Raw genomic sequence first — 24,670 nt, 5'->3', positions numbered from 1 at the left:
ATTGCCAGATCTGCTAGTCCATGACCAACAAAAAAGGGCCTGGGCATGAAATGTTTGTACCTTTGATGTCTCCTCTAAAGGATTGTTCATCTCTGCTTCTATTACGATTTTCTTGAACAGACTTAGTAGCCATTGTTTGGACTGGGACCAGTCTCTGAGAAATCGAAGGACAAAGTCATTATTATATATGTAATATACTCAATATCTAAGCAAGCTTGCTCTGTCTAAGACGTGTTTATGAAAGGATGAACTTTCACTTTCACCTATTGATAAATACTCTTTTAAAAATCCCATAGAGTGAACGGAGAGTGGCGGAAATTCACTCTAGAGGACTGTGCTGATCTCTAACTTCACTCTTTGATAAAAATACCCCTTGGAGAAAAAGGTTTCTTTAAAGGGGAACTTCCACAAGACATTGTTTTCATTTTCACAACAGGGTGCCATGTAAGGAACCTGAACTACTACACCATATTTTTTTTTTGCTTTTTGTCTTCTCCGTTGCGCTGATCCGCTATTTTGTGTGATTTTTGACTGCAAAGGGTCGGCAAGAGAAAACAAACCTGAAGGACTAACTATTCGTATTTTTTCATGTATTTATTGCTTTATTGTAACCATCCCATGGCTAGACAAGATAAGCAGGCAAAAGTGCAAGGTTGTAGAATCCAGTCTCTAGAAAGAAAGCCCTTCCCTGGGGAACTCCTCTTCCTATAAAGGGTTCACTCAGAGACCAACTGGGCCCTGTGACCAAAATGAAGGCCCCGTAGGATTAAAGCTTTTGACCTTGTAAACTACAAAGCTCAATAAAACTGAACTGCAAGGCCAGAGCATGAAAAACAATAAACGTACCTCAAGAGGAACTCCGGCAGCTGAGAGCCATACTCAAAGCCTTCGTCAAACTTCCAGAAATGCTCAGCAAACTCTTTCAGGTTGTCCTTCCCAGTGGGACACAAGCCCTTGCCAAACAATGTATCGACCACCGCTGGATACATGACTTGCCTGCCAAGGAATATTACACAATGTTACATCCAACTGTCCTGATATAGAGGGATTATTTCTTAGACACACAGAGGAGGTGAGCACTGCAGAGGATTCTACACAGTGTTATTGCCCTTTGACCAAAAACAGGAGATATGGGTTAAAAAACTGGTAAAAAATGTAATTTGGTTGGTTTGACTTGGCGTGATGGACAGCTCAATGCTGTAGAAAAAAACAAGACCATTATTCTGCCAGGGTCCACCAGATAGGACCTGACCTTGGATAGGATCTATGTGTAACAAAAACATACCCTGGTGGTCTAGTAGGGGGACGGTAGGGACGCCTGCCGCCGCGAGCTGCTTCCTCTGCTGCTCCTACCCGGTAGCTAAGGGCACGCGCGCATCTCCTGTTCAAATAGGCACATGCACGCTGGCGTGATGTTTGTTCCTGGTGCTTCTGAGAGTTGAGCTACTTTGTATTCTTGATTCTTGATTCCTGTTGTGACCCCTGCCTGGCTTTTCGACTATTCTGTTTTCTGGATCCTGACCCCTGCTAATCCCTCTGATTGACTTCCTGGTTTGACCCTTACCTGCCTGACTTCATTTATACTCTGCCTGCCCCGACACGGCCTGATCTGACTACGATTTTGTCTAACGCCTTGTACCGCGACCTTCTGCCTTTGCATTCAGTTGTGCCCCTTTGCCTGTCCAGAACCCCTCGCCTTGCACCTCATTATAAGACCTGGCGGCATCTGAGTAGCTGAGGGCTCCTCCCGAGGCAAAATGCGGCTGCTACAGGCAGAAGCACGAGCTGAGACCAGGGTGCTTGGCATCGGTTCTGGATTTAGGGTGCCAACCGTGACATTATGTACATACAAACTTCATGTAAATAATGTAACTCCCTTACTTTACCAAGGTAAAAAGGTCTTCAGTCCCTTCTGGGTCCAGTAGTTCTATCCGTGTGCCGAACTCATTCCGTATCCGGTCAAAGTAGAGATTCAGCCTGTTCTGTGACAAGCGGAGCTTCATCGTCTCATGAATGGAGGAGTGGCTCTTCATGAAGTCCGCCTTGTTTATTGAAGCTTTTGCAATAAAGAGGAATATTCTGGTTATCAAATAAATGTGAATAAATGAGGAGTATACTGCGTTGCATGTGTTGTTAATCATATACTTTGTCATTTTCTGTAACATAAGTACAACACAACTCTTCTTAAGGCTGCGGCACTCCTGAAAATGAGCTGCCTGTGATAAATCTACTCTCGTCCAGGTTGAATAATTTCCTGAAATTATTCCCCAGATTTATCACGGGTGTGTGCCATCACTTGTGCCATAGGGTTCTTAAAGGAGAACTAAACCCTTAAAATTAATGTGGCTGAAAAATGCCATATTTTATATAGTGAACTTATTGCACGAGGCTAAAGTTTCAGCTTGTCAATAGCAGCAATGATCCAGGACTTCAAACTTGTCACAGGGGGTCACCATCTTGGAAAGTGTCTGTGACACTCACATGCTCAGTGGGCTCTGATTGGCTGTTGAGAAGCTAAGCTTAGGGCTCGTCACTAATTATCCAGCAGAAAATGAGCTTCCCTGGCTGTAATATAAGCTGATGCTACAGGTTTGCTGATTATTAAATTCTGATGCTAATTGCACTGGTTTCTGTGCTGCCATGTAGTAATTATCTGTATTAATTACTAATCAGCCTTATATTGTGACATTTCTATTCTATGTGTACTGTATATTGTGAGTGTGTCCCTAAGCTCAGTAAGTGACAGCAGCACAGAGCATGTGCAGTGAATCAGCAGAAAAGAAGATGGGGAGCTACTGGGGCATCTTTGGAGACCCACTGCTAAAAGGGGTGTGGTTGCCTTGGGAAGCGCAACACATAATAAACAACATTTCTATCCTACTATTTTAGTTAAGCTTTAGTTCTCCTTTAAAGAAGAGCTAAACCTTAAAATGCATATATAATTAACTTATTGCACGAGGCTAAAGTTTCAGCTTGTCAATAGCAGCAATGATCCAGGACTTCAAACTTGTCACAGGGGGTCACCATCTTGGAAAGTGTCTGTGACACTCACATGCTCAGTGGTTGCTATGGGTGAAGCACTGGGGCAAACTGCACCTGTTATTACATTTCCCACGACTTGTGCTACTGCTGATTTCTACCCTTAAATAAGTTCAATGACTGCTGCTGTCTACTGATATCATTTTTTCGGTGCTGTAAAGAGAAGCTAAAAAGGAACATTCTGGATTTATAAAACAAAATTCCACTGGTTCAGCTAATTCCTGAGAGACATCAGATTTACTAAATAAACCAGGGTTATTTACTAAAAATCCGAATTTATCTCATATTTTATTTAAAAAAAAAAACACAACCAAACTCCCATGCTCGATTTTAGCTTATTAATGAAAAAAACTCGATTTATCGGATCGGATTGCGGAAAAACTCAATAAAATTGAGCGAAAACCTGAATTGATCAAATTTTTCGGGCTTTTCTTCACAAATCACTTGAATGTTTCGAGGCTTTGCCCGAAAACCCTGAAAAAGTCAGATTTTCCGGATAAACCCAGCGCAGACCATGAAACTTCAAATTGAGATAGGTGCCTCTCCCGTTGACTTATACAAGACCTCGACAGATCTGAGATGGCACATTTTCGGATACGGGCTTTTTGCAGCATCTGGGTATAATAAATCTAGAATAATTCCAGGTTTTTTTTTCCTCTAAAAATTCTAGTTTTCTAGTGGAAAAAAAAGAACTCAAAATTTTCAAGATTTTAACATTGGGATTTTAATAAATAACTCCCATTATCTCAAACATCTATTATTTATCATGCAAGATGCATGATATAACTGAAGGAAGGTTCTAATGCATATTTCACATGTTAGGAAATACTGCTCAATCTAGTTTCAAAGGGCCAGTAATGTAGTCACATGTATTATTATTGTATAGCCAGTGTTGATAAAGTCCTGGGGGCAAATTCACTAAGCGCCGAAGCGCCGAACGCTAGCGTTAATTCGCTAGCGTTTGGCATTTTCGTTACTGCGCAAATTCACTAACGAACGCTGGCGTAGTTTCGCTAGTGTTACTTCGCACCCTTACGCCAGGCGAATTTTCGCTAGCGATGTAACTACGCAAATTCACTAACTTGCGCAGTGTACTGAACGCTACCTTTTACGCTAGACTTCCTTCGCCACCTCAGACCTGGCGAAGCGCAATAGAGTATATAGTGATTGTTTCAAAAAAAGTCAAAAATGTTTCTAAGTCCCAAAAAACGCTGGCGTGTTTTCTACATTATGGGTTTTTTGGGGCTCCCCTCCTTCCCCCCTACATTTCCTGACTCATGGCAACTTACCTAGACAGTGGGCACATGTGTAGGGCAAAATAAAATTTTTATTTGATGATTTGAAGGTTTTCTTGGCATTTCTAGTGCTGATACCTATTCCTCCATTGAAATTTGAATTTGGCGCCGTATGCAAATTAGCCTTCGCTAGCGTAACTTCGCTTTACATAGCAAATCAACGCTAGCGCAACTTCGCAACCTTACACTACCCCTGAGCGCAACTTTGGATTTTAGTGAATTTGCGGAGCGCTGGCGAAACTACGCCTGGCGAAGTGCGGCGAAGTTGCGCCTGGCGAAACTACGAATGTTAGTGAATTTGCCCCCTGGTGTCCAATCAGGGAGAGAATACACCCTCCATACACAGCACATTCCTCTTTACCTGTATGTTGAACAGGTTTCTGTACAGCTTGCTGGAAGTCGGCGTCTTTAGAAGAGAAAAATGCAGATACTCCTTCTTTTCCATTGAGAAATGTAAGCCTGTTCCCTGCTGCCAGCACTGTGAACACGGGGCCGTGCTATGAAACAGACAAACAGAAGGGTCGTATTATGGTCTTGGCTTAACACACTGTATAATATTAATGACCAAGCTAAAAACTACTTAAAGCACAGCCTTTCCTTATTAAATTAAAGGGCAAGTCAAGCCCAAAAAAAAAATTTGCCTAATAAAAGAAAGCATAATTCTAAGCAACTTTACAATATACATTTATTACAAGTGTTCTATGTTTTTCAGTTATTTGTATATGTATTGCTATTGAAAGTAGTGTCTGTCTCTTTCTTTTCTCTGGACTGATGGATCAGACTGTTCTTTTAGTAGGCAATTTTTTATTTTGGGGTTGACTTGCCCTTTAGGGCAGAGACATACGGGCAGATTCGGGGAGATTAGTCGACAAATGTCCTCTTCTTTGGGGCGACTAATCTCCCCTAATGGCACTTGGAGCACTTTGTTTTCCCAAGTCGCCCCTGAAGTTGAAACTTCAAGCGACTTCGGAAAACAAAGCTAATCTCCCCGAACCTGACAATGTAAATTGCCGGCGGAATGGCACTCAGAACGCTTTGTTTTCCAAAATGGCCCAAAGTTGCCTTTCCGAAGCAATCCGAGTGCCATTCCGCCAGCGATTTACTAATACTTATAATAATTAGCTTTGTTTTCCGAAGTCGCTTGAAGTTTCAACTTCGAGCGTCTTCGGCCATCCCGCCGGCGATTTTCATTGTAGCCGGCGGGAAGGCAGTTCGGGGAGATTAGTCGACAAATCTCCTCTTCTTAAAGGGGTGGTTCACCTTCAGGTTAACTTTAAGTATGTTATGAATGGCCAATTCTAAACAACTTTTCCATTGGTCTGGATTATTTTTTTTTTATAGTTTATGAATTATATGCCTGCTTCTCCTGACTCTTTCTAGCTTTCAAAAGGGGGTCACTGACCCCTCTAAAACAAATCTCTAAAGCTACACATTTATTGCTATTGCTACTTTTTATTACATTTTTTCTGTTCCAAAACCCTCCCCTATTAATATTCCATATTCTCATTCAAATCAGTGCATGGTTGCTAGTGTAATATGGACCTTTGCTACCAGATTGCTGACACTGCAAACTGGGGAGCTGCTGAATAAAAAGCTACATAACTCAAAAACCACAAATAATAAAAAATGAAAACCAATTACAAATTGTCTCAGAATATCCCTCTCTACATCATACTAAAAGTTAACTCAAAGGTGAACAACCCCTTTAAGGTGACAAGTCCCCTTTAAGAAGGATGAAATAAATGGCTGACAGCAAGTCTTGGCAATGGCATGTCTAACTAGCTACTCCCATGTATCATCAATGACCAAGACAATACTACTATAAAACAGTTCTCAATGTTGCTTTAATATAAGAAGGATGGCCTTCAAGTTGCCAGATACTGTACATAAGCGATAAGCTAGGCATAGTTCCACCAGGATCAAGGATTTCTCTGCTAAGACATTTATCTTATCTTTATTGCAAAACATAAATGTATTATACACAATACTAGGCATATAATTATTATATTATCAATACGCTTTACAGTTCAAGTTCGAACCATTGCAAACTAGAAGTGCTGATGTGGTAGGAGGTTTGCCAAGCCTTCACCTCTTAAAGGAGTGGTTCATCTTTACGTTAACTTTTAGTATGTTATAGAATGGTCCATTCTAAGCAAATTTTCAATTGGTCTTCATTATTTATTTGTTATAGTTTTTAACTTCTTCTGATTCTTTTCAACTTTCATATGGGGGTCGCTGACCCCATCTAAAAAACAAATGCTCTGTAAGGCTACACATGTATTGTTGTTGCTACTTTTTATTACCGTATATACTCGTGTATAAGCCGAGTTTTTCAGCACCCAAAATGTGCTGAAAAGGTCTACCTCGGCTTATACACGAGTCAATGGGCTTCCCCCTATAGTTAGCTGCCTGCTGCCAGTACCTTTGTGCCTTTGGTTGGAGTCGAGGCTGCTGAGGACCCTGCTATGCATTCGCGCTGGCGACTGACTGCACTGCGCCTGCATGAAAAATTCTACGTTGACGGCAGAAAGCAGCAAACGTAATGCTGTCTTCGCATGCGCATGCGCATGTGCATGCGCATTCTATTACGCGAGGCTATTACGAAGGAGCGCAATCTGGACTGCTACTTTCCGTGTCTGCACCCCCTCAGGACCGCACCACGGGGGCTCCAGGTCCTAAAGGGCCCCCACCATTGCTGCTGGCCAGTACCTGCCTGAAGCTGAGCAGATCCAGGAGCTACAAATCTGCTCCTGACTCCTAGCGCCGGTAAGTGTGACTTACAACTGTCCCAAGTTTGCATGTACTTGCGCTGGTTGCCTCTTTCTCTTGTCCCACTCGGGTGGTGCGGGGCTTGGGGTGACAGAAAAGGGGGCAGGCTGGAGCACTGCTGGAAAAGTGGGGAGCCAGCAGCTGTGTGTTAAGGAGCACTAAAGGGGAAGCACTGACCCTGTGCACCTAGGTTCACCTGTCACACACCCGTACAGTGTGCCCGCTCACACTCCTGTCCATAGGAGGCTGGCGCTCTCACTTGCACAGGCGGTCCAAAGCCCAGTCCATAGCAGCAGCAGCAGCACTCTCACTTACACCAGAGCCCATATGGGATAGTGAAGGAGAGGGAGGAAGCCAACAGAAAACCAGGAAACGCTAGCGTGGCTAGTATGGTGCAGGAGCGTGTGTTCTGCTGAAGATGTCCTAAAATGCATTTCTCACCCCTAGGCTTATACTCGAGTCAATAATTTTTACAAGTTTTTGTAGGTAAAATTAGGTACCTCGGCTTATACTCGGGTCGGCTTATACTCGAGTATATGCGGTACTCATCTTTCTATCCAGGTCCTTTCCTATTGATATTCCAGTCTCTCATTCACTCAATGCATGGTTGCTAGGGGAATTTGGACCCTAACAACCAGATTGCTGAAATTTAAACTGGAGAGCTGCTGAATAAAAAGCTAAATAACTCAAAAACCACAAATAATACAAAATGAAAACCAATTGCAAATTGTCCCAGAATATCACTCTCTACATCATACTAAAAGCTAACTCAAAGGTGAACAACCCCTTTAATTACAGGCCTGTTCCTAAAAAAAAATAACCAGCGTTTAGTGTGACACTGTCTTTGGCAGAATCTAGAAGCCTATAGGGATGTACTGAATCCAGGATTCAGCCTTTTTCAGCAGGATTTGTTCGAACCGAATCCAAAAAATCACTTTTCATTACACAAAAAAGGAAGTCAAACATTTTTTAACCACACACTGCGCTCTTTAAACTTGTTCAACTTCCAACACTTTTTTCAGTTCAGTTGTTTTCAGATAGATCACCAGAAATTCCAAATTTTTCCAAATACTTTCTATTTTCTAGGTGTGACCATTTTTCTAATATTGAAGTGTAAAGTTTCATTTTTCACCTTCTAAGGGCTCTTACACACAGCCGTTTTTACCTGCGCTCCTCTGCGTTGCGCTTTTTTCCGTTCAGACGCAGGGGAGCGCAGGAGTAGACACAGTCAATTATCGTCAAGGGGGCTGTACTCACACAGACGCATGTAAGCGCCAAACGCAGGTGAAATGCAACATGCTGCGTCCCATCTGCGTTTGGTGCTTACATACGTCTGTGTGAGTACAGCCCCCTTGACAATAATTGACTGCGTCTACTCCTGCGCTCCCCTGCGGCTGAACAGAAGAGTGCGCAATGCAGGGGAGCGCAGGTAAAGATGGCCGTGTGTAAGAGCCCTAAAACAGCTCTGGGAGGGGGTGTCAACGACCCTCTAAACTGTTCTTAATCGATACATTTCTTATCTTTGTCCCTGCTGAGAAGAATCCCTGGGTTTCATTATAGGTCTGGGCACACAGGCAGATTCGGGGAGATTAGTTGCCCGGCAACAAATCTCCTCTTCTTCGGGGTGACTAATATCCCCAAACTGCCTCCCCTGCCTTCCCGCCGCTAAAATGTAAATCACTGGCGGGTTGGCACTCGGAACAATTTGTTTTCCATAGTCACCCGAAGTTTCCTTAGGAGCCACCTTGGGGCGACTGCGGAAAAACAAATCTCCTCTTCTTCGGGGAGACTAATCTCCCCGAACTTCCTTCCTGACGGCTAGAATGTAAATCGCCAGGGGGTTTGTTGCACCGAAGAGGTGGAGATTTGTTGCTGGGCAACTAATATCCCTGAATCTGCCTGCATGCTCTGACCCTAAAGGGAACCTGTTGGGTAAAATGTTATCCCCAACCAAAAGTGCGGACTAATAGAGCCCACATTCTGGTTGGGGATAACAGTAGTTTTTTGCACATAATGAGCAATTCGTGGTCGCTTTTCATTATGCGCATGCGAGTGACCGGAAATGGCCTAGCACTGGTGGGGGGCATTTAAAAAAAAAAAAACTACTGTTATCCCCAACCAGAATGCAGGCTCTATTAGCCCCACCTTCGGTTCAGGATAACATTTTTACCCAAGACAGCTGTTAGAATTGATACAATAGTTAATACTCCAGAGATGCTGCTGAGAAATGGATCAACTCAATGTTGCAGAATTATAACAGTTTAGAGTCTGCACCTGAACATGAAACTTTAAACTTAGATTTTGGGAAAAAAAATTAAATATGGAAAGCAATTGAAAAAAGTCTTTATTTCTGGAGAACAATCTGAATACAACTTTACAGAAAAAGTGTTTGGGGTTCTTGTTACCTGTAAACAGCTGAAGACCCCACTACTCGGTAAGAATGAATTTTTACACATATGACCAGCTCAAACAACATTGCAAAGCCCTGTTATTGCAGATATAATGGCAGCTAGCAGCTTATGAAAGCCCCTGCAAATGCTATTGTCATTAAACAGAGTCTCTTTGTGTAGAAAAGACTGTTACTGGCCAAAGACTTAGATTAGAATTCTAAGCACACATTTGGTTTGTGAACATCGTGAAAATTTCAGGACTTGAAATTGTTACTACAGGTATAAGACCTGTTATGCAGAATGCTCGGGACCTGGGGTTTTTGGAAAATGGATATTTCAGTATTTTGGCTCTTCGTACATTAAAGGCGAAGGAAAGCTACGGAGGCATTTTACTGCCAATAGATTAGACACAATAGTGCAAGCTAGAATGCTTTATCTATTCTGTAGAATGCTTTACCATACCTGAGTAAAAAGCTTTAGAAGCTCTGTATGTTTGTTTAGGATAGCAGCTGCCATATTAGCTTGGTGTGACATCACTTCCTGCCTGAGTCTCTCCCTGCTCACTCATAGCTCTGGGCTCAGATTACAGCAGAGAAGGGATGGAGGGAGAGTGGAACAAACTGAGCATGCTCAAGCCCTAGCCCTGGAGGTTTAAGCTGAAAACAGGAAGTCTGATACAGAAGCCCATGAGTACACAATAGAAGGAAAGAAATGTGCTGTTTCTTTTGACAGAGGACTCAGCATTACTTAATGGTGTATTTATATAGACCATTCTGATAAAGCTTACTTAGTTTTAGCCTTTCCTTCTCATTTAAGTCTACTAGAAAATCATTTAAAATATAACCCAATAGGCTGGTTTTGCTTCCAATAAGGATTAATTATATCTTAGTTGGGATCAAGTACAAGCTACTGTTTTATTATTAAACGGGTTGTTCACCTTTGAGTTAACTTTTAGTATGATGTAGAGGGTGATATTCTGAGACAATTTGCAATATGTTTTCATTTTTTATTATTGAAGGTTTTTGATTTATTTAGCTTTTTATTCAGCCAGCGGGAAGGCAGGAGAGGCAGTTCGGGGAGATTAGTCACCCTGAAGAAGAGGAGATTTGTCCCCGGGTGAATAATCTCCCCGAATCTGACTGTGTGCCCTGACCCTTAAGGATTTTGATGACCTTTGTGTATTATATAGGGATTAATGTATCCCTAATTGTAAATTATAATGGTATTAGAAGTCAATGAGGCTGCAGGCTGAGTTATAAGGTGAACTCTGAGTATCACTTGTATTATAAGGGATAATGTACCCCTACTGTAAATTATAAGGATATTAGAAGTCACTGAGGGGTTGTTCTGTGACCATATAAAGGCACAAGGCTACAGGCTGAGTTATACAGGGAACTCTGAGTATCACTCATGTATTATAAGGGATAGTGTACCCCCTACTGTAAATGATAAGGATATTAGAAGTCACTGAGGGGTTGTTCTGTGACCATATAAAGGCACAAGGCTACAGGCTGAGTTATACAGGGAACTCTGAGTATCACTCATGTATTATAAGGGATAATGTACCCCCTACTGTAAATGATAAGGATATTAGAAGTCACTGAGGGGTTGTTCTGTGACCATATAAAGGCACAAGGCTACAGGCTGAGTTATACAGGGAACTCTGAGTATCACTCATGTATTATAAGGGATAATGTACCCCCTACTGTAAATGATAAGGATATTCGAAGTTACTGAGGGGTTCTGTGACCATATAAAGGTACAAGGCTGCAGGCTGAGTTATACAGGGAACTCTGAGTATCACTCATGTATTATAAGGGATAATGTACCCCCTACTGTAAATGATAAGGATATTAGAAGTCACTGAGGGGGTCTGTGACCATTTAATTGCCCAAGCTGTAGGTCCATGTGTATGTAAAAAATGTGCATTGAGCAGAAAAAGCTCTCTATGCGGTACATGGGAATCATTAGAGCAGCTCTTTTCCATGAAGCTAACAATCTGACCTTTGACTGGACTTGAGTGGTAGTGGTGTTATTGGGCTCTTAATTGAATATTGAATTGGAAGTAACAACAGTATCCTTTTATCAGCAGATTCCAGGTTTACTCTGTGAACAAACTGACAAACGTCAGACTTGGCTCTTGTAACAGACAGACGGCCTTGCACTGTGACTTATTTTCTGTGATTAGTTTGTTCACATTAAATCACACTGTTATCATTCTGAGACACACGAAGGTTACTGCACTACAATTTGCCTTGAATATAATTGTTTTTATGTTCTGTACTTACAACCTGTTGTACTGCCTGTACTCGACAATCTACAATAAAACTAGCATCTGATAGTTAGCAAAGTGAGGACCAACTTCATATTACAGGTGTAGGATCTATTATCTGGAATGCTCAGGACTTTGGGGTTAACGATTCTTTCACAATTTGGACCCCCATACTTTAAGTTTGCTAAAAAAAAAAACATTTAAACATTAAATAAGACCAATGGGGTTGTTTTGCCGCCAATATGGATTCAGGCATCTTAGTTAGAATCAAATACAAAGTCCTTGTATTATTATTATAGAGAAAAGGGAATCATTTTTAAAAATTACTTAAAGGGATACTGTGTTTTTTTCAAAACACATCAGTTAATAGTGCTGCTCCAGCAGAATTCTGCACTGAAATTCTTTTCTCAAAAGAGCAAACAGATTTTTTTTATATTTCATTTTTATATCTGACATGGGGCTAGACATATTGTCAGTTTCCCAGCTGCCGCCAGTCATGTGACTTGTGCTCTGATAAACTTCAGTCACTCTTTACTGCTATACTGCAAGTTGGAGTGATATCACCCCCCTCACCTTTTCCCCCAGCAGCCTAAACACAGAACAATGGGAAAGTAACCAGATAGCAGCTCCCTAACACAAGATAACAGCTGCCTGGTAGATCTAAGAACAACACTCAATAGTAAAATCCAGGTCCCACTACGACACATTCAGTTACATTGAGTAGGAGAAACAACAGTCTGCCAGAAAGCAGTTCCATCCTAAATTGCTGGCTCTTTCTGAAAGCACATGACCAGACAAAATGACCTGAGATGCACCTACACACCAACATTATACCGTAAATAAAAAAATACACTTGCTGGATCAGGAATGACATTTGATATTGTAGAGTGAATTATTAGCGTTAGTGTAATTTAGAAATAAAAACGACATCATTAAAATCACGACAGAATCCCTTTAAATTGGACTCTATGGGAGACGGCCTTTTCATTATTCTGAGCTTTCTGGATAATGGGTTTCCGCATAAGGGAGCCCATTCCTGTATTATCTTTTTGTTTTCAAATGAGAGGTTGGACAGGCAGGTGTCTGGATACTGAAGCCTTTCAACAACAGTAACTACTGTATCTACTGTAAGTAGGGATGCACCAAATCAAGCATTCAGTTCGGGATTCAGCCAGGATTCGTACTTCTCAGCAGGATCCGGAATCGGTCGAATCCTTCTGCTCGGCTGAACCAAATCCTAATTTGCATATGTAAATTAGGGGCGGGGAAGGAAATCGCATGACTTTTTGTCAAAAAACAAGGAAGTAAAACATTTTTCTAGGGATGCACCGAATCAAGGATTCACCCTTTTTCAGCAGGATTTGGAGTCGGCCGTATCCTTCTGCCAGGCCGAACCAAATCCGAACCCTAATTTGCATATGCAAATTAGGGGCGGGGAGGAAAATCACGTGACTTTTTGTCAGAAAACAAGGAAGTAAAAAATTTTTCCCCTTCCCATCCCTAATTTGCGTATGCAAATTAGGGTTTGAATTCGGTTCGGTATTCGGCCGAATCTTTCACAAAGGATTCGGGGGTTCGGCCAAATCCAAAATAGTGGATTTGGTGCATCCCTAAATTTTTCCCACCCCTAATTTGTACATGCAAATTAGGATTCGGTTCGGTATTCGGCCGAATCTTTCGCGAAGGATTTGGGGGTTTGGCCGAATCTAAAATAGTGGATTCAGTGCATCCCTAACTGTAAGCTCCATAAAGTAGAATCTGGGACTGAGCCAACCTGTTCTTCTGCTACTTCTCAAACACATATTTCCCAAGCACCACCAGTTTCTTCATCCCACCACCTACATCCAAGAAAGTTTCCAGATCCCAACATGTGCTTTGCCCTCCATATTTAGAAACAATAGTAAAATATTGCACCGATAAAGAGGGCCCTCCAGCTGGCCTCATGCCATACCAATTATGCCCTCAGTATTGTGAGTTGTGCCCATCTGTATATAGTTTGTCTCTGTGTCATCTGATATCTACTATAGAAAAGACACACAAGATACAGTAACAGCTGCTAGGCAGGGCAGGCAGATACACAATGGGGAGCAAAGAGCAAGGACAATATTCTTAAATCACCATTTCTGATCCCTTTTTCATCGTCAAGCCCCCCATGTAGACACTTTTGGACTTTACAAAAAAGGAAAAGTAAAAGCATCTCTGCATAGGACTGAGTGTAAGGATGGATAGCTCAATAGCTGCAGATATGCTACAGATAAAAAAACACTTCTTGGGCCTTTTCCCACCCAAACTGAGCAAAATAACCTACGCACACACAGCCGGCAAAGGAGAGAATGCATAAAGAGTTAAAAGTTTGCGCCATGGGTCTAGTAACCCATAGCAACCAGATGTTTGCTTTCAGACAGGTGACCATTGCAACCTACCTGCTGATATGCTGCAATGGTTTCCTGGAAATTAACCAAACTTTGTGCCTATTACATTTCTTGCTGTAGAACAGAACATCTAGTTAAAGGAACAGTAACAACAAAAAAATGAAATATTTATACTTTTTTAAAGTAAAATATTTACTGTTGTGCTGCTCTGGTACAATTGGTGTGTTTGCTTCAGAAACCCCCATGGCTACACTGCAGTTTATTTATATAAACTATAGTAGCATTTCTGAAGCAAACACACCCATTTTCCCAGTACAGGCAACACTACATTATACTGTCATTGGATTAAAACGCTTTCATTTTGGGGTGTTACTGTTCCTTTAAGCAGAACTGTTTGCTTAGGAATGAGGCACTTGCACGTTACTGACTTTCCAGCACCACCAGTCATGCTCTCAGGCACAAGTGTAGCTCCCAGAGAAATTAAAATGTATAAAAATCTAAAAAAAGACTCATTGTGTAATTAGTGATGCAGTAGATGGGAACCCGAGCCTAATGCAGAACTACTAGGGGCAGATGTATTAAGGGTAGAATATCGAGGGTTAATTAACCCTCGATATTCGACTGGGGAATTAAAATCCTTCGACTTCGAATATCGAAGTCGAAGGATTTTGCGCAAATAGTTCGATCGAATCTAATGATTCGAAGGATTTTAATCCATCGATCGAACGATTATCCTTCGACCAAAAAAAGATAGCCAAGCTTATGGGGACCTTCCCCATAGGCTAACATTGACTTCGGTAGCTTTTAGGTGGCGAAATAGGGGGTCGAAGTTTTTTCTTAAAGAGACAGTACTTCGACTATCGAATGGTCGAATGATTTTTAGTTCGAATCTTTCGATTCGAAGTTGTAGTCGAAGGTCGAAGTAGCCCATTCGATGGTCGAAGTAGCCAAAAAAACACTTCGAAATTCAAAGTATTTTTTCTTCTATTCCTTCACTCAAACTTAATGAATGGGCCCCTTAGTGTCATTATGGGATGCTGGAGGTTATAGTGCAAGTACCTGCCCAGGTGCAATTTTTCATTTGCCCTTCATTATTTCTTTATTATAGTTTTTGAATTATTTGCATTTTTCTTCTGACTCTTTCCAGCTTTCAAATGGGGAGTCGCTGACCCCATCTAAAAACAAATGCTCTGTAAGGCTACAATTGTTATTGTTACTTTTTATTACTTGTTGTTCTATTCAGGCCTCTCCTATTCATATTCCAGACTGCACGGTTGCTAGGATAATTTGGGCCCTAGCAACCAGATGGCTGAAATTGCAAACTGGAGAGCTGCTGAATAAAAAGCTCAATAAGTCAAAACAACACAAATAATAAAAAATGAAAACTCAAAAATTGTCTCAGAATATCCCTCTCTACATCATACTGAACTTTAACTCAAAGGTGAAAACCCCCTTTAAAGGGGCTCATGGCAGCTGCTTTAGTGTAGTTCAGGCAGATTGGCCAGTCTATGTGCGCCCAGGCTATTGGAATTTATTTGTAGGCTACTCACAGTCTCAGACCCAGAGAAATAAAAATGTATAAAAAGCTAAAACTTATTGTGCAATTAGTGAAGCAGTAGAAGAGAACCTGAGCCTGATGCAGAACTACAAGTATCATTATGGGATGCTGGAGGTTATAGTGCAAGTACCTGCCCAGGTGTAAATCATTCCCCCTCATTACAAGCCTGTGCCAGGGATAGAACAACTCGCTCCTCTTTACCTTCTCCTTGGCTCTTGCGATGAATTCCAGGGGCGCTTTCCCCATCTCAAAGGCAGCGCCGAACCAGGGGATCCAGCCTCGGATACAGGGGGGGTAGGGCGGCTTGTGGGAGGCATTAGGCAGAAGGTACCGCACCAACACGGCGGTCAGCAGCGCCACCAGCAGCCCTAGCGCGGCGGTCGGGGAGAACAGCGCGGAAACGCTAGCGATCTGCTCCATGTCCCTCAGTCAGCAGCGGATCCCACCTCTGTGACACCTGTCAGTCAAAGGGAAGGCATTCTGCCCGCTCAGGTCACGTGACGTCTGTGTGGGTGGGCACTTCTCCTTGATGCCCTCACGTTGCTTAGAGTTTCGCTCTGCGCAGCCAATCAGAAACTCTCTGATCAGGCACTGAGCCAATAAGCGCGACCCTGGCAAGCATGGCTCGGTGACAATGGGGCAGTTACAGTAATCAGGTACAGTAACCACAGTGCGCATGCGCGAGTCCCTCCACTTCATTTATTCATAAAGTTTTCAGCTCACAGGCCCTTCACAATAGGGGAATCCACATACTTGCATCTTACAAATAATATTAACAGGCTGCTTTTTTTTTATTTTAAAAAGCATTATAGTTTCCAGTTATTTCTCCCTAAGGGACAATACTTATCAGAAGGTGAATGAGAAGAAAATGTTGCTGCTCTCTGTTAAAGGGGTGCTGCTTCCCCTTTAAGGGGAGAGACACACACTGCGATTCGGGGAGATTAGTTGCCCGGCAACAAATCTCCTCTTCGTCAGGGAGACTAATTTCCCCCGAACTGCCTCCCCGCCGGCTAGAATGAAAATTGTTGACGGGATGGAACTCAGAGCACTTCGTTTTCCGAAGTCGTCCGAAGTCGCCTCACGAGGGAAACTTCAGAAAAGGAAGTGCTCCGAGTTCCATCCTGCTGGCGATTTTTATTCTAGCCGGTGGGGGAGGCAGTTCGGAGAGATTAATCTCCATGAAGAAGAGGAGGAGATTTGTGGCCGGGTGACTAATCTCCCCGAGTCGCAGTGTGTGTCTTTGCCCTAAACAGATTGTTCATCTCTGAGTTAACTTTTAGTATGATGCAGAGAGTGATATTCTGAGACAATTTGCCATTGGTTTTCATTTTTTATTATTTGTGTTTTTTTAGTTATTTTGCTTTTTATTCAGAGGCTCTCCAGTTTGCATTATCAGCAATCTGGTTGCTAAGGTCCAAATGACCTTAGCAACCATACATTGGTTTGAATAAGAGACCGGAATATGAATAGGAGAGGCCTGAATAGAAAGATGAAGTAGCAATAGCAATACATGCGTAGCCTTACAGAGCATTTGTTTTTTTTTAGAAAGCTGGAAAGAGTCAGAAGAAAAAGGCAAATAATTTTAAAAAAACTATAAAAAATAAATAATGATGACCAATTAAAAAGTTGCTTAGAATTGGCCATTCTTTAACATACTAGAAGTTAACTTAAAGTTAACAGCTAATTCTAAGCAACTTTTCAATTGGTCTTTATTATTTTATTTTTTTTAATTTTTGAATGATTTGCCTTTTTCTTCTGACTCTTTCCAGCTTTCAGATGGGTTTCACAAACTCCCATCAAAAACTCTGTAAGGCTTTGTACAGGCCCGGATTTGTGGAAAGGCCACCTAGGCCCGGGCCTAGGGCAGCAGGATTTTAGGGGGCGACATGCTGCCCAACCACACCCACATTGGTTCAAAAACACTGGGGATGCGCTGGAGATACAATCATTTTTTTAAATTTCCCGTGCATCAATCCCCATTGCTCCAGTTCAGATGATGAAAATTTGCAAGAATAAATTATAAATTATTTGTCATCTTTCTTTTCAAGCCCTCTCCTATTCATATTCCAGTTTCTTATTCAAATCAATGCATGGTTGCTAGGGTAATTGGGACCCTGGCAACCAGATTGCTGAAACTGCAAACTGGAGAGCTGCTAAAAAGCTTAATAACTCAAAAACCACCAATAATAAAAAATGAAAACCAATTGCAAATTGTCTCAGAATATCACTCTCTACATTGAACTAAAAGTAAATTTAAAGGTGAACAACCCCTTTAAGGACCACATTGCCCCCAGTCCAACATTCAATATTTAGACTACAGTCTCCCGGAGGATCGTACCAGCCCGGCCCAGCATGTTGGTGCCAAATCTGACTCTTGACTGATGGGTGCTATTTTTATACTAAACAGAAATACATTCTTATTGTGGGTATTAAAACTGACCACTAGATGGTGACAAAGGGAATTCTTCAGACCAAATGATTTTACATGTCACAATATATATTTAATTATAATGGCTCTCTAAGGACAATGTTCATTAGTTGTGCTTTTTTTTTAGTGCCAGATAAAGTATCAAATTATGGCAATTTGTGAAGAACAATATTGTTGGCGGGGGGGGTTAACAAAAGAGGACAAGATTGCATTTGTTATTAGATAGGTCCGTATAGGTCAGGTGGGCCAGATTTAGTGGGGTGAAAATGTGTGGTGGCCAACCATTCAGCCTGACATACTTTGAACCCTTAACATCATTTAACTCATTTAAACAAGGAATTGCATAGCCGTAGCAGTAATATTTGGCCAAATTAGTGAAATGATCTGCCACTTGGCCTTGTGCACCCTGAATGACATGATACAAAGAGCAGAAAGAGTTGCACTTATACATTTCACAAGGGATTATCACAGGGTCAGGGTGCAAATTGCAATATACAGGTGCTCTCTAGGCTGTTTTTTTTTTTTGCACTATGCACATTGCCCCTCCACTGTAAATGAACCCTGTTGTCTTATTACTGTAGTACAGGTATGGGACCCGTTATCCAGAAAGCTCCAAATTTTGGGAAGGCTGTCTCCCATAGACTCCCTTTTATCCAAATAATCCAAATTTTTAAAAATGATTTCCTTTTCTGTGTAATAATAAAACAGTAGCTTGTACTTGATCCCAATTAAGATATAATTAATCCTTATTGGAGGTAAAAGCAGTCTATTGGGTTTCTTTAATGTTTACATGATTTTCTAGTAGACTAAAAGGTGTTGTTCACCTTTTAAATGATCTTTTAGTATGATGTAGAGAGTGATATTCTGAGTCAATTTGCAATTAGTTTTTATTTTCTATGATTTGTGGTTTTTGAGTTATTTAGCTTTTTATTCAGCAACTCTCCAGTTTGCTATGCCAGCCATCTGGTTGCTAGGGTCCAAATTACTCTAGCAACCATGCATTGATTTGAATGAGAATATAGAATATTAATAGGGGAGGGTCTGAATATAAAGAAGAGTAATGAAAAGAGTCAGATGTTTTGGATTCGGTTTGGGATTTGGCCAGGATTCGGCCTTTTCAGCAGGATTCGGATTCAGCCTAGCCGGTAAAATACTTGCCAGTGCCGGTATTACAGATTTACTGGCAATGCAGCTGCCGGTAATTTGTAATACCCTTAACAAAAGTCCTTGCCCTCCAGATGAAACATACCATTTTTTCGTCATCTTGCCTTTGCACGGACGTGGCCCGGCCCCTTTTGCTTCACGACCCCCCACGGGCCGTCCCCTTTTTGCGTTTTTAAAAAGGTGGCAACCCAAGGCCGAATCCTTCTACCCAGCCAATCTGAATTTGCATATGCAAATTAGAAGCAGGAGGGAAATCACATGACATTTTGTCACAAAACAAGAAAGTAAAATTGTTTCCCCTTCCCACCCCTAATTTGCATATGCAAATTAGGATCCGGATTTGGTATTAATCTGAATCTTTCGCCAAGGATTCAGGGGTTCGGCTGAATCCAAAATAATGGATTCGGTGCATCCCTGCGGAAAACCCCAGGTCCCGAGCATTCTGGATAACAGGTCCTATACCTGTAGTGACAATCCCAAGTGCAAATTGTGATAACAGAGAAATAAGTCCGCTCCTGGTTTAGAGCAACCAATCAGATGTCTACCTGGGATACAATAAGAACGATTGCTGAATGATTGGCATGGGTTACTGGGCAGGGAAACCTTTGCTCCATCACTACATGAGCCGAAGTGTCTCACCCAGTTTCCCATTTCGTGATCTCAGAAGGGGAACACAAGGAATGTGGAAATTGTGCGAATCTCAAACGTATCATTGCAACAAACTCCCGGCAACACTTCACAGGGAAGGTGTTAGAATGCAGAAGCAAAAAATCTAATCATTTGCAAAATCAAAATGCAACATTAAAGTAAAAGTCCTGTTGGAAACTAGATTTCTGGAATGTGTTATAAGTCACATTATGAGTCACTGCCCATAAAATAAAAGCCCTGTATAATACTTGCTTATATTTTGATATTCTGAGACAGTTTCAATTGTTTTTTTATTATTTGTGGGTTTTTTCTCCAGTTTGCAATTTCAGCAATCTGGTTGCTAGGGTCCTAATTACCCTAGCAACCATGCACTGATTTGAATAAAAGACTGGAATATGAATAGGAGAGGCATGAATAGAAAGAGGAGTAATAAAAAGTTGCAATAACTAGTGGATTATTCATCAAAGGTCGAGTGTTACAGTTTTATTTACCCGGAATGCACTCAAAACTATGGTTGCCAACTTTCATGAAATTTCTACCGGCTGGTGATGGGGACGGGAACAAAAGGGGCGAGACGTGATGTAAAAGGGGTGTGTCATATAAAAGGGGTGGAGCCACATCACGCAACGGTCAGAAGGCGGAGCAGAGTTCGACCGGATTAGGGGCGGGCTAAGGGCTTTTGTTAAAGGTATTACAAATGCACCGGCAACTACATTGCCGTTAAATTTGTAATACCGGCCTTGGCAGGTGTTTTACCAACTAGGCTGGTAAAATACCGGCCGGGTGGCTACCCTTCTTGAAACTCAAATGGTTTCTTATTTAAAGAGATACCGACAACAGAAATTGATTTTTTTTACATCTACTATAAAATTGACTTTGCATGCTTCTTATAATTTTGCCATAAAGTATTTGCCCAATGCTTTTACATTACCTGTCTGACTCCCTGTGATCACCTATGAGGGGGCTGCCATATTTGTGCGGCATGAGTCCATTAGCATTTGAAAATTTAACTGACAGGCTGAGATAGTTTAGGAACTTCACCTAACAATAACTTACAAAAAAAAAACCTCTCAGCAAAAAAAAAAAATCAGCATGACCTATAGATATAGGTATAAGTAGTTTTTTAGTGTCAGTATCACTTTAAGAAAAAACTTAAATCGCTCGAATCATTCGAGCTTTTGGGCAAAACCTTCTGAAAAAAAACATCATGAAGGCTATTAACATCTTCAAATGCACCCGCACCATGCTGGAAAGAGAATAAAAAGGCAAATAATTAAAAAAAACTATAAAAAAAATGAAAGTAAAAGTTGCTTATAATTAGTAATTCTACAACATAATTAAAGTTTACTGAAAAGTGAACCACTCTTTGCTATAGGGCACACGTGTACACTGCAGATAACATTTAAACATGGGGCAAATTTAATTTATTGCAATGAATTTTATTTCTATGAAGACTGAGATTTTTTTGTGACGTCAGCAGGAACATGATTGATGACAATATGTAGGTATGTCCCTTTTAACGGAAGTATTTGAGTGCTGCATCATACCTCCCAACATTTTGGAAATAGAAAGAGGGTCGCAATTTTCTGACCACCCCCATTTTTGTGGCCACACCCACTAATTTCCAAAGACCCACCGCACACCCTGGCCTCTCGAAACACAGTTGGTCCGGTGCTCAGTTGAAAGGGTTTGGCAGCCCTTGATTAAAAAAGAAAAAACTGGCACTGAGGACTCCATGCAGGCTGGCCAAACCCTGCGTGTTTAATGCAACGTAACGTTTCGGGGGCGTGCCCCTTCTTCAGATAATTGGCACGTCCCTGAAACGTTATGTTGCATTAAACACGCAGGGCTTGGCCCGCTTACATGGAGACCTGAGTGCCGTTTTTTTCTTTTCTAAGAGAACACCCACTAATTATCATGTTCATTAGTTTGAACACATTTCTGTGTTTCCGTGTTATTACAGTTTTTGAAAGAGACTGGAATATGAATAGGAGAGGCCTGAATAGAAAGATGAGTAATAAAAAGTAGCAATAACAATACACTGTAGCCTTACAGAGTATTTGTTTTACAGATGGGGTCAGTGACCCCCATTTGAAAGCTGCAAGCTGCGAGCCAGAAGAAAAAGGTAAATAATTAAAAAAAGTGTAAAATAAAGGCCAAATAAAAAAGTTGCACAGAATTAGCCAATCTGCAACATAGTAAAGATGAACCAGCCCTTCAACATACACACCGCCCTAGGATGGGAAGGAACGCGGAGTTTTGGACGTTTGGATCACGTGTGTGGAATGACTAAAACAAAAACTACATTCGCCAGCGTGCCTTGGGCATTTCCTCATCACATGATTAGAAAAGGGAGCGGCGGATTGGCGGAAGAGGGCATGAGCAGGGTTGCCAGGTTGGGCTACTAATTTAAAGCCCAGGCGGGTTTTGAAAGTACAAACTAGCCAAGGTACAGATTTGGCTTACTTTTTGGGCCTTTGGCTGGTTTGTACTTTAGAAACCAGACAAAGTTTTTTCTTGCCCTAATGTGCCAAGCCTTTCTCCCAATGCATGTTGGGTAATGTAGTTTTTGTTTAACTATTTGCCAATTGCCAAGTTTAATGTAAGTCAACAATACCCAGCATGCAATGGGACTTTGTGTAGAAGTCAGGAGTTACCAGATTTTGGCTTCTTTACCCAGTCTCCCATCCCATTCTCGTATTTTACAGTGACTTTTCTCAATTTCAGAGAAATTTTGGAACAAAATCTGCTGGACACGAAAATGTCTAGAGGTTGACACGTTATAGCAATATTTACTGAAATTGTATATGTATTAAGGCCTTATGGGGCCCCTATACCGCCTGAGCCCCCCTCTGTAATTACGCCCCTGGTGACAGGTGAATCTGTCCCAGGGCTGCCATCAGAAATCACAGGGCCCCGTACAGCAACATTTTCTGGGCCCCCTAGTCCTCATCCACCCAGATTCCGCCCACACCACAGTTAAAAGTCCACACCAGCGCTAAAAACAATAAACCCCCTGATTTACAAGTTATAAAAAGCCTTTGGTGGTCAGGGCCCCTTATAATATATTTTAAAAAATGGCAGCCAGGGTCCCACATAAAAGTTTTTTAAAAAATATTGGTGGTCAGAGCCCCCCTACAAGTTAAAAAAATCATTGGTGGTCAGGGCCCCCTATAAGTTAATAAAAAATGTTGGCTCCAGAGCCCCCCTCACAAGTTAAAAAAATTGGGGCCCCAGAGAATATTAAAAAAAACACAACAACATTGGTGGCAGGGGGCTGTAAAGTATTAAAATAATACATTGGTGGCTAGGACTTTAAAAAAAAAACAAAAAAACACACATTGGTTTTCAGTAGAAATGAACTTGTGGCTCTTGTCGTGACTTCAGGGGGCAGATTTATCAAAGGTCGAGGTGAATTTTCGAATGAAAAAATTTGAATTTCAAGCTATTTTTTGTGTAATTCGACTAGGGAATAGTCCAAATTCGATTCAAATTTGAAAAAAATTTGAATATTGAAATTTATCATGCACTGTCTCTTTAAAAATTTGACTTTGACCATTCACCATCTAAAAACCTGGCGAATTGCTGTTTTAGCCTATGGGGGACCTCCTAGAACGTATTTGGAGTCAATTGGTGGACTTTCTAAAATCTAAGTTTGTTTAGGAAAAAACTTTGAATCGAATTAGATTCATTGCGCTATTAATTCAATTTGAACGATTTGAATTCGGCCGAATACGGACCTATTCGACCCAAAAAAAAAACTTTGACTTAATTTTGGTTGGTTTTTTGAATTTGAATTTTGAAGGTTTTTCAATTCGAAATTCGACCCTTGATAAATATGCCCCCAGGTGTTTTCACAGCTTCGGGACTTCAAGTTCGGCTCTGTTCGTCACATCGGGTCTTTTCACGTGACTTCGGCAGTTCAGGAAGAGGCGGCACAGCTTCGGTGGCTCATCGCTGCCAAGGGGGGCCCGGCTATTTCAAAAACTGCATCATCATAGCTGGGCCCCCTTTTAGGCCTGTACCTAGGGTTGCCACCTGGCCGGTATTTTACCGGCCTGGCCGGTAAAATTGAAGTTTGGTCCCAATGTTATTAATAGGGAAAATCCATAAAAGTATAGGAAGGCCGGTATTTTTTTCAAGAAAAGGTGGCAACCCTAGTTGTACCCCGTGTCCCCCTGATCTGTCCCATCCCATTTTGCTTCATGGGAAAATTTGCGAATCAGTGAAAATTTTAAAAATGATTTATTTTAACATAAATTCATTTATTTTTTATAAAAATTTCCAGCAAATTGAGCCACTGTTGAAGTGCCTCTTGGCTAGTTTTGGGCTGGTTTTGGAAATGAGACCTGACAACCGTGGGTGTGAGGGAGTTTGTATTGCTTACACTACGGAGGGCACGCTCTTCATCTTATTGCTCCCAACATTTTGGAAGTAAAAAGAGGGGTAAAAATTTTTTTTCGCACATAGCGCAGGGAACTATTTTGGTCACACCCTTTTCTGTGGCCACACCCCCTAATTACCACGTTTATTTTACAAAATTTGGCAGGTTATGAAAGTTTGAAAATAATTCTAATCTAAAGTGTTTTTTTTGTGTCTAAAATTTGTTACAAAAGTATCTTATTTGCACCTGTTAGCTGTTCTGGGCTCTCTGCTAAAAGCCAATTAAATGAGAAACTTTGTTTCTTTTTCTGGCTGTTCAGTGCAGAGAAAAACAGGACTTTCCAGTACAAGT

The 24,670-nt window shown here is 41.4% G+C and overlaps 1 protein-coding gene across 1 annotated transcript in view; it reads right to left on the bottom strand.

The window, feature by feature from the left end:
* The window catches only part of cyp39a1.L (cytochrome P450 family 39 subfamily A member 1 L homeolog), a 63,672-nt gene extending 47,497 nt beyond the window's left edge, over positions 1 to 16,175 (bottom strand). Inside the window, 5 exon segments of the mRNA NM_001095642.1 lie at positions 61 to 154; positions 847 to 996; positions 1,882 to 2,056; positions 4,696 to 4,831; positions 15,897 to 16,175. Of these exon segments, the coding sequence (NP_001089111.1) occupies positions 61 to 154; positions 847 to 996; positions 1,882 to 2,056; positions 4,696 to 4,831; positions 15,897 to 16,115 (774 nt within the window). The 5' untranslated portion in view covers positions 16,116 to 16,175.
* Positions 16,176 to 24,670: the final 8,495 nt, after the last annotated feature.

Source organism: Xenopus laevis, chromosome 5L, assembly GCF_017654675.1.
Source record: "Xenopus laevis strain J_2021 chromosome 5L, Xenopus_laevis_v10.1, whole genome shotgun sequence".
Classification (NCBI taxonomy): domain Eukaryota; kingdom Metazoa; phylum Chordata; class Amphibia; order Anura; family Pipidae; genus Xenopus; species Xenopus laevis.
This window is presented reverse-complemented; position numbering and strand designations above follow the sequence as displayed.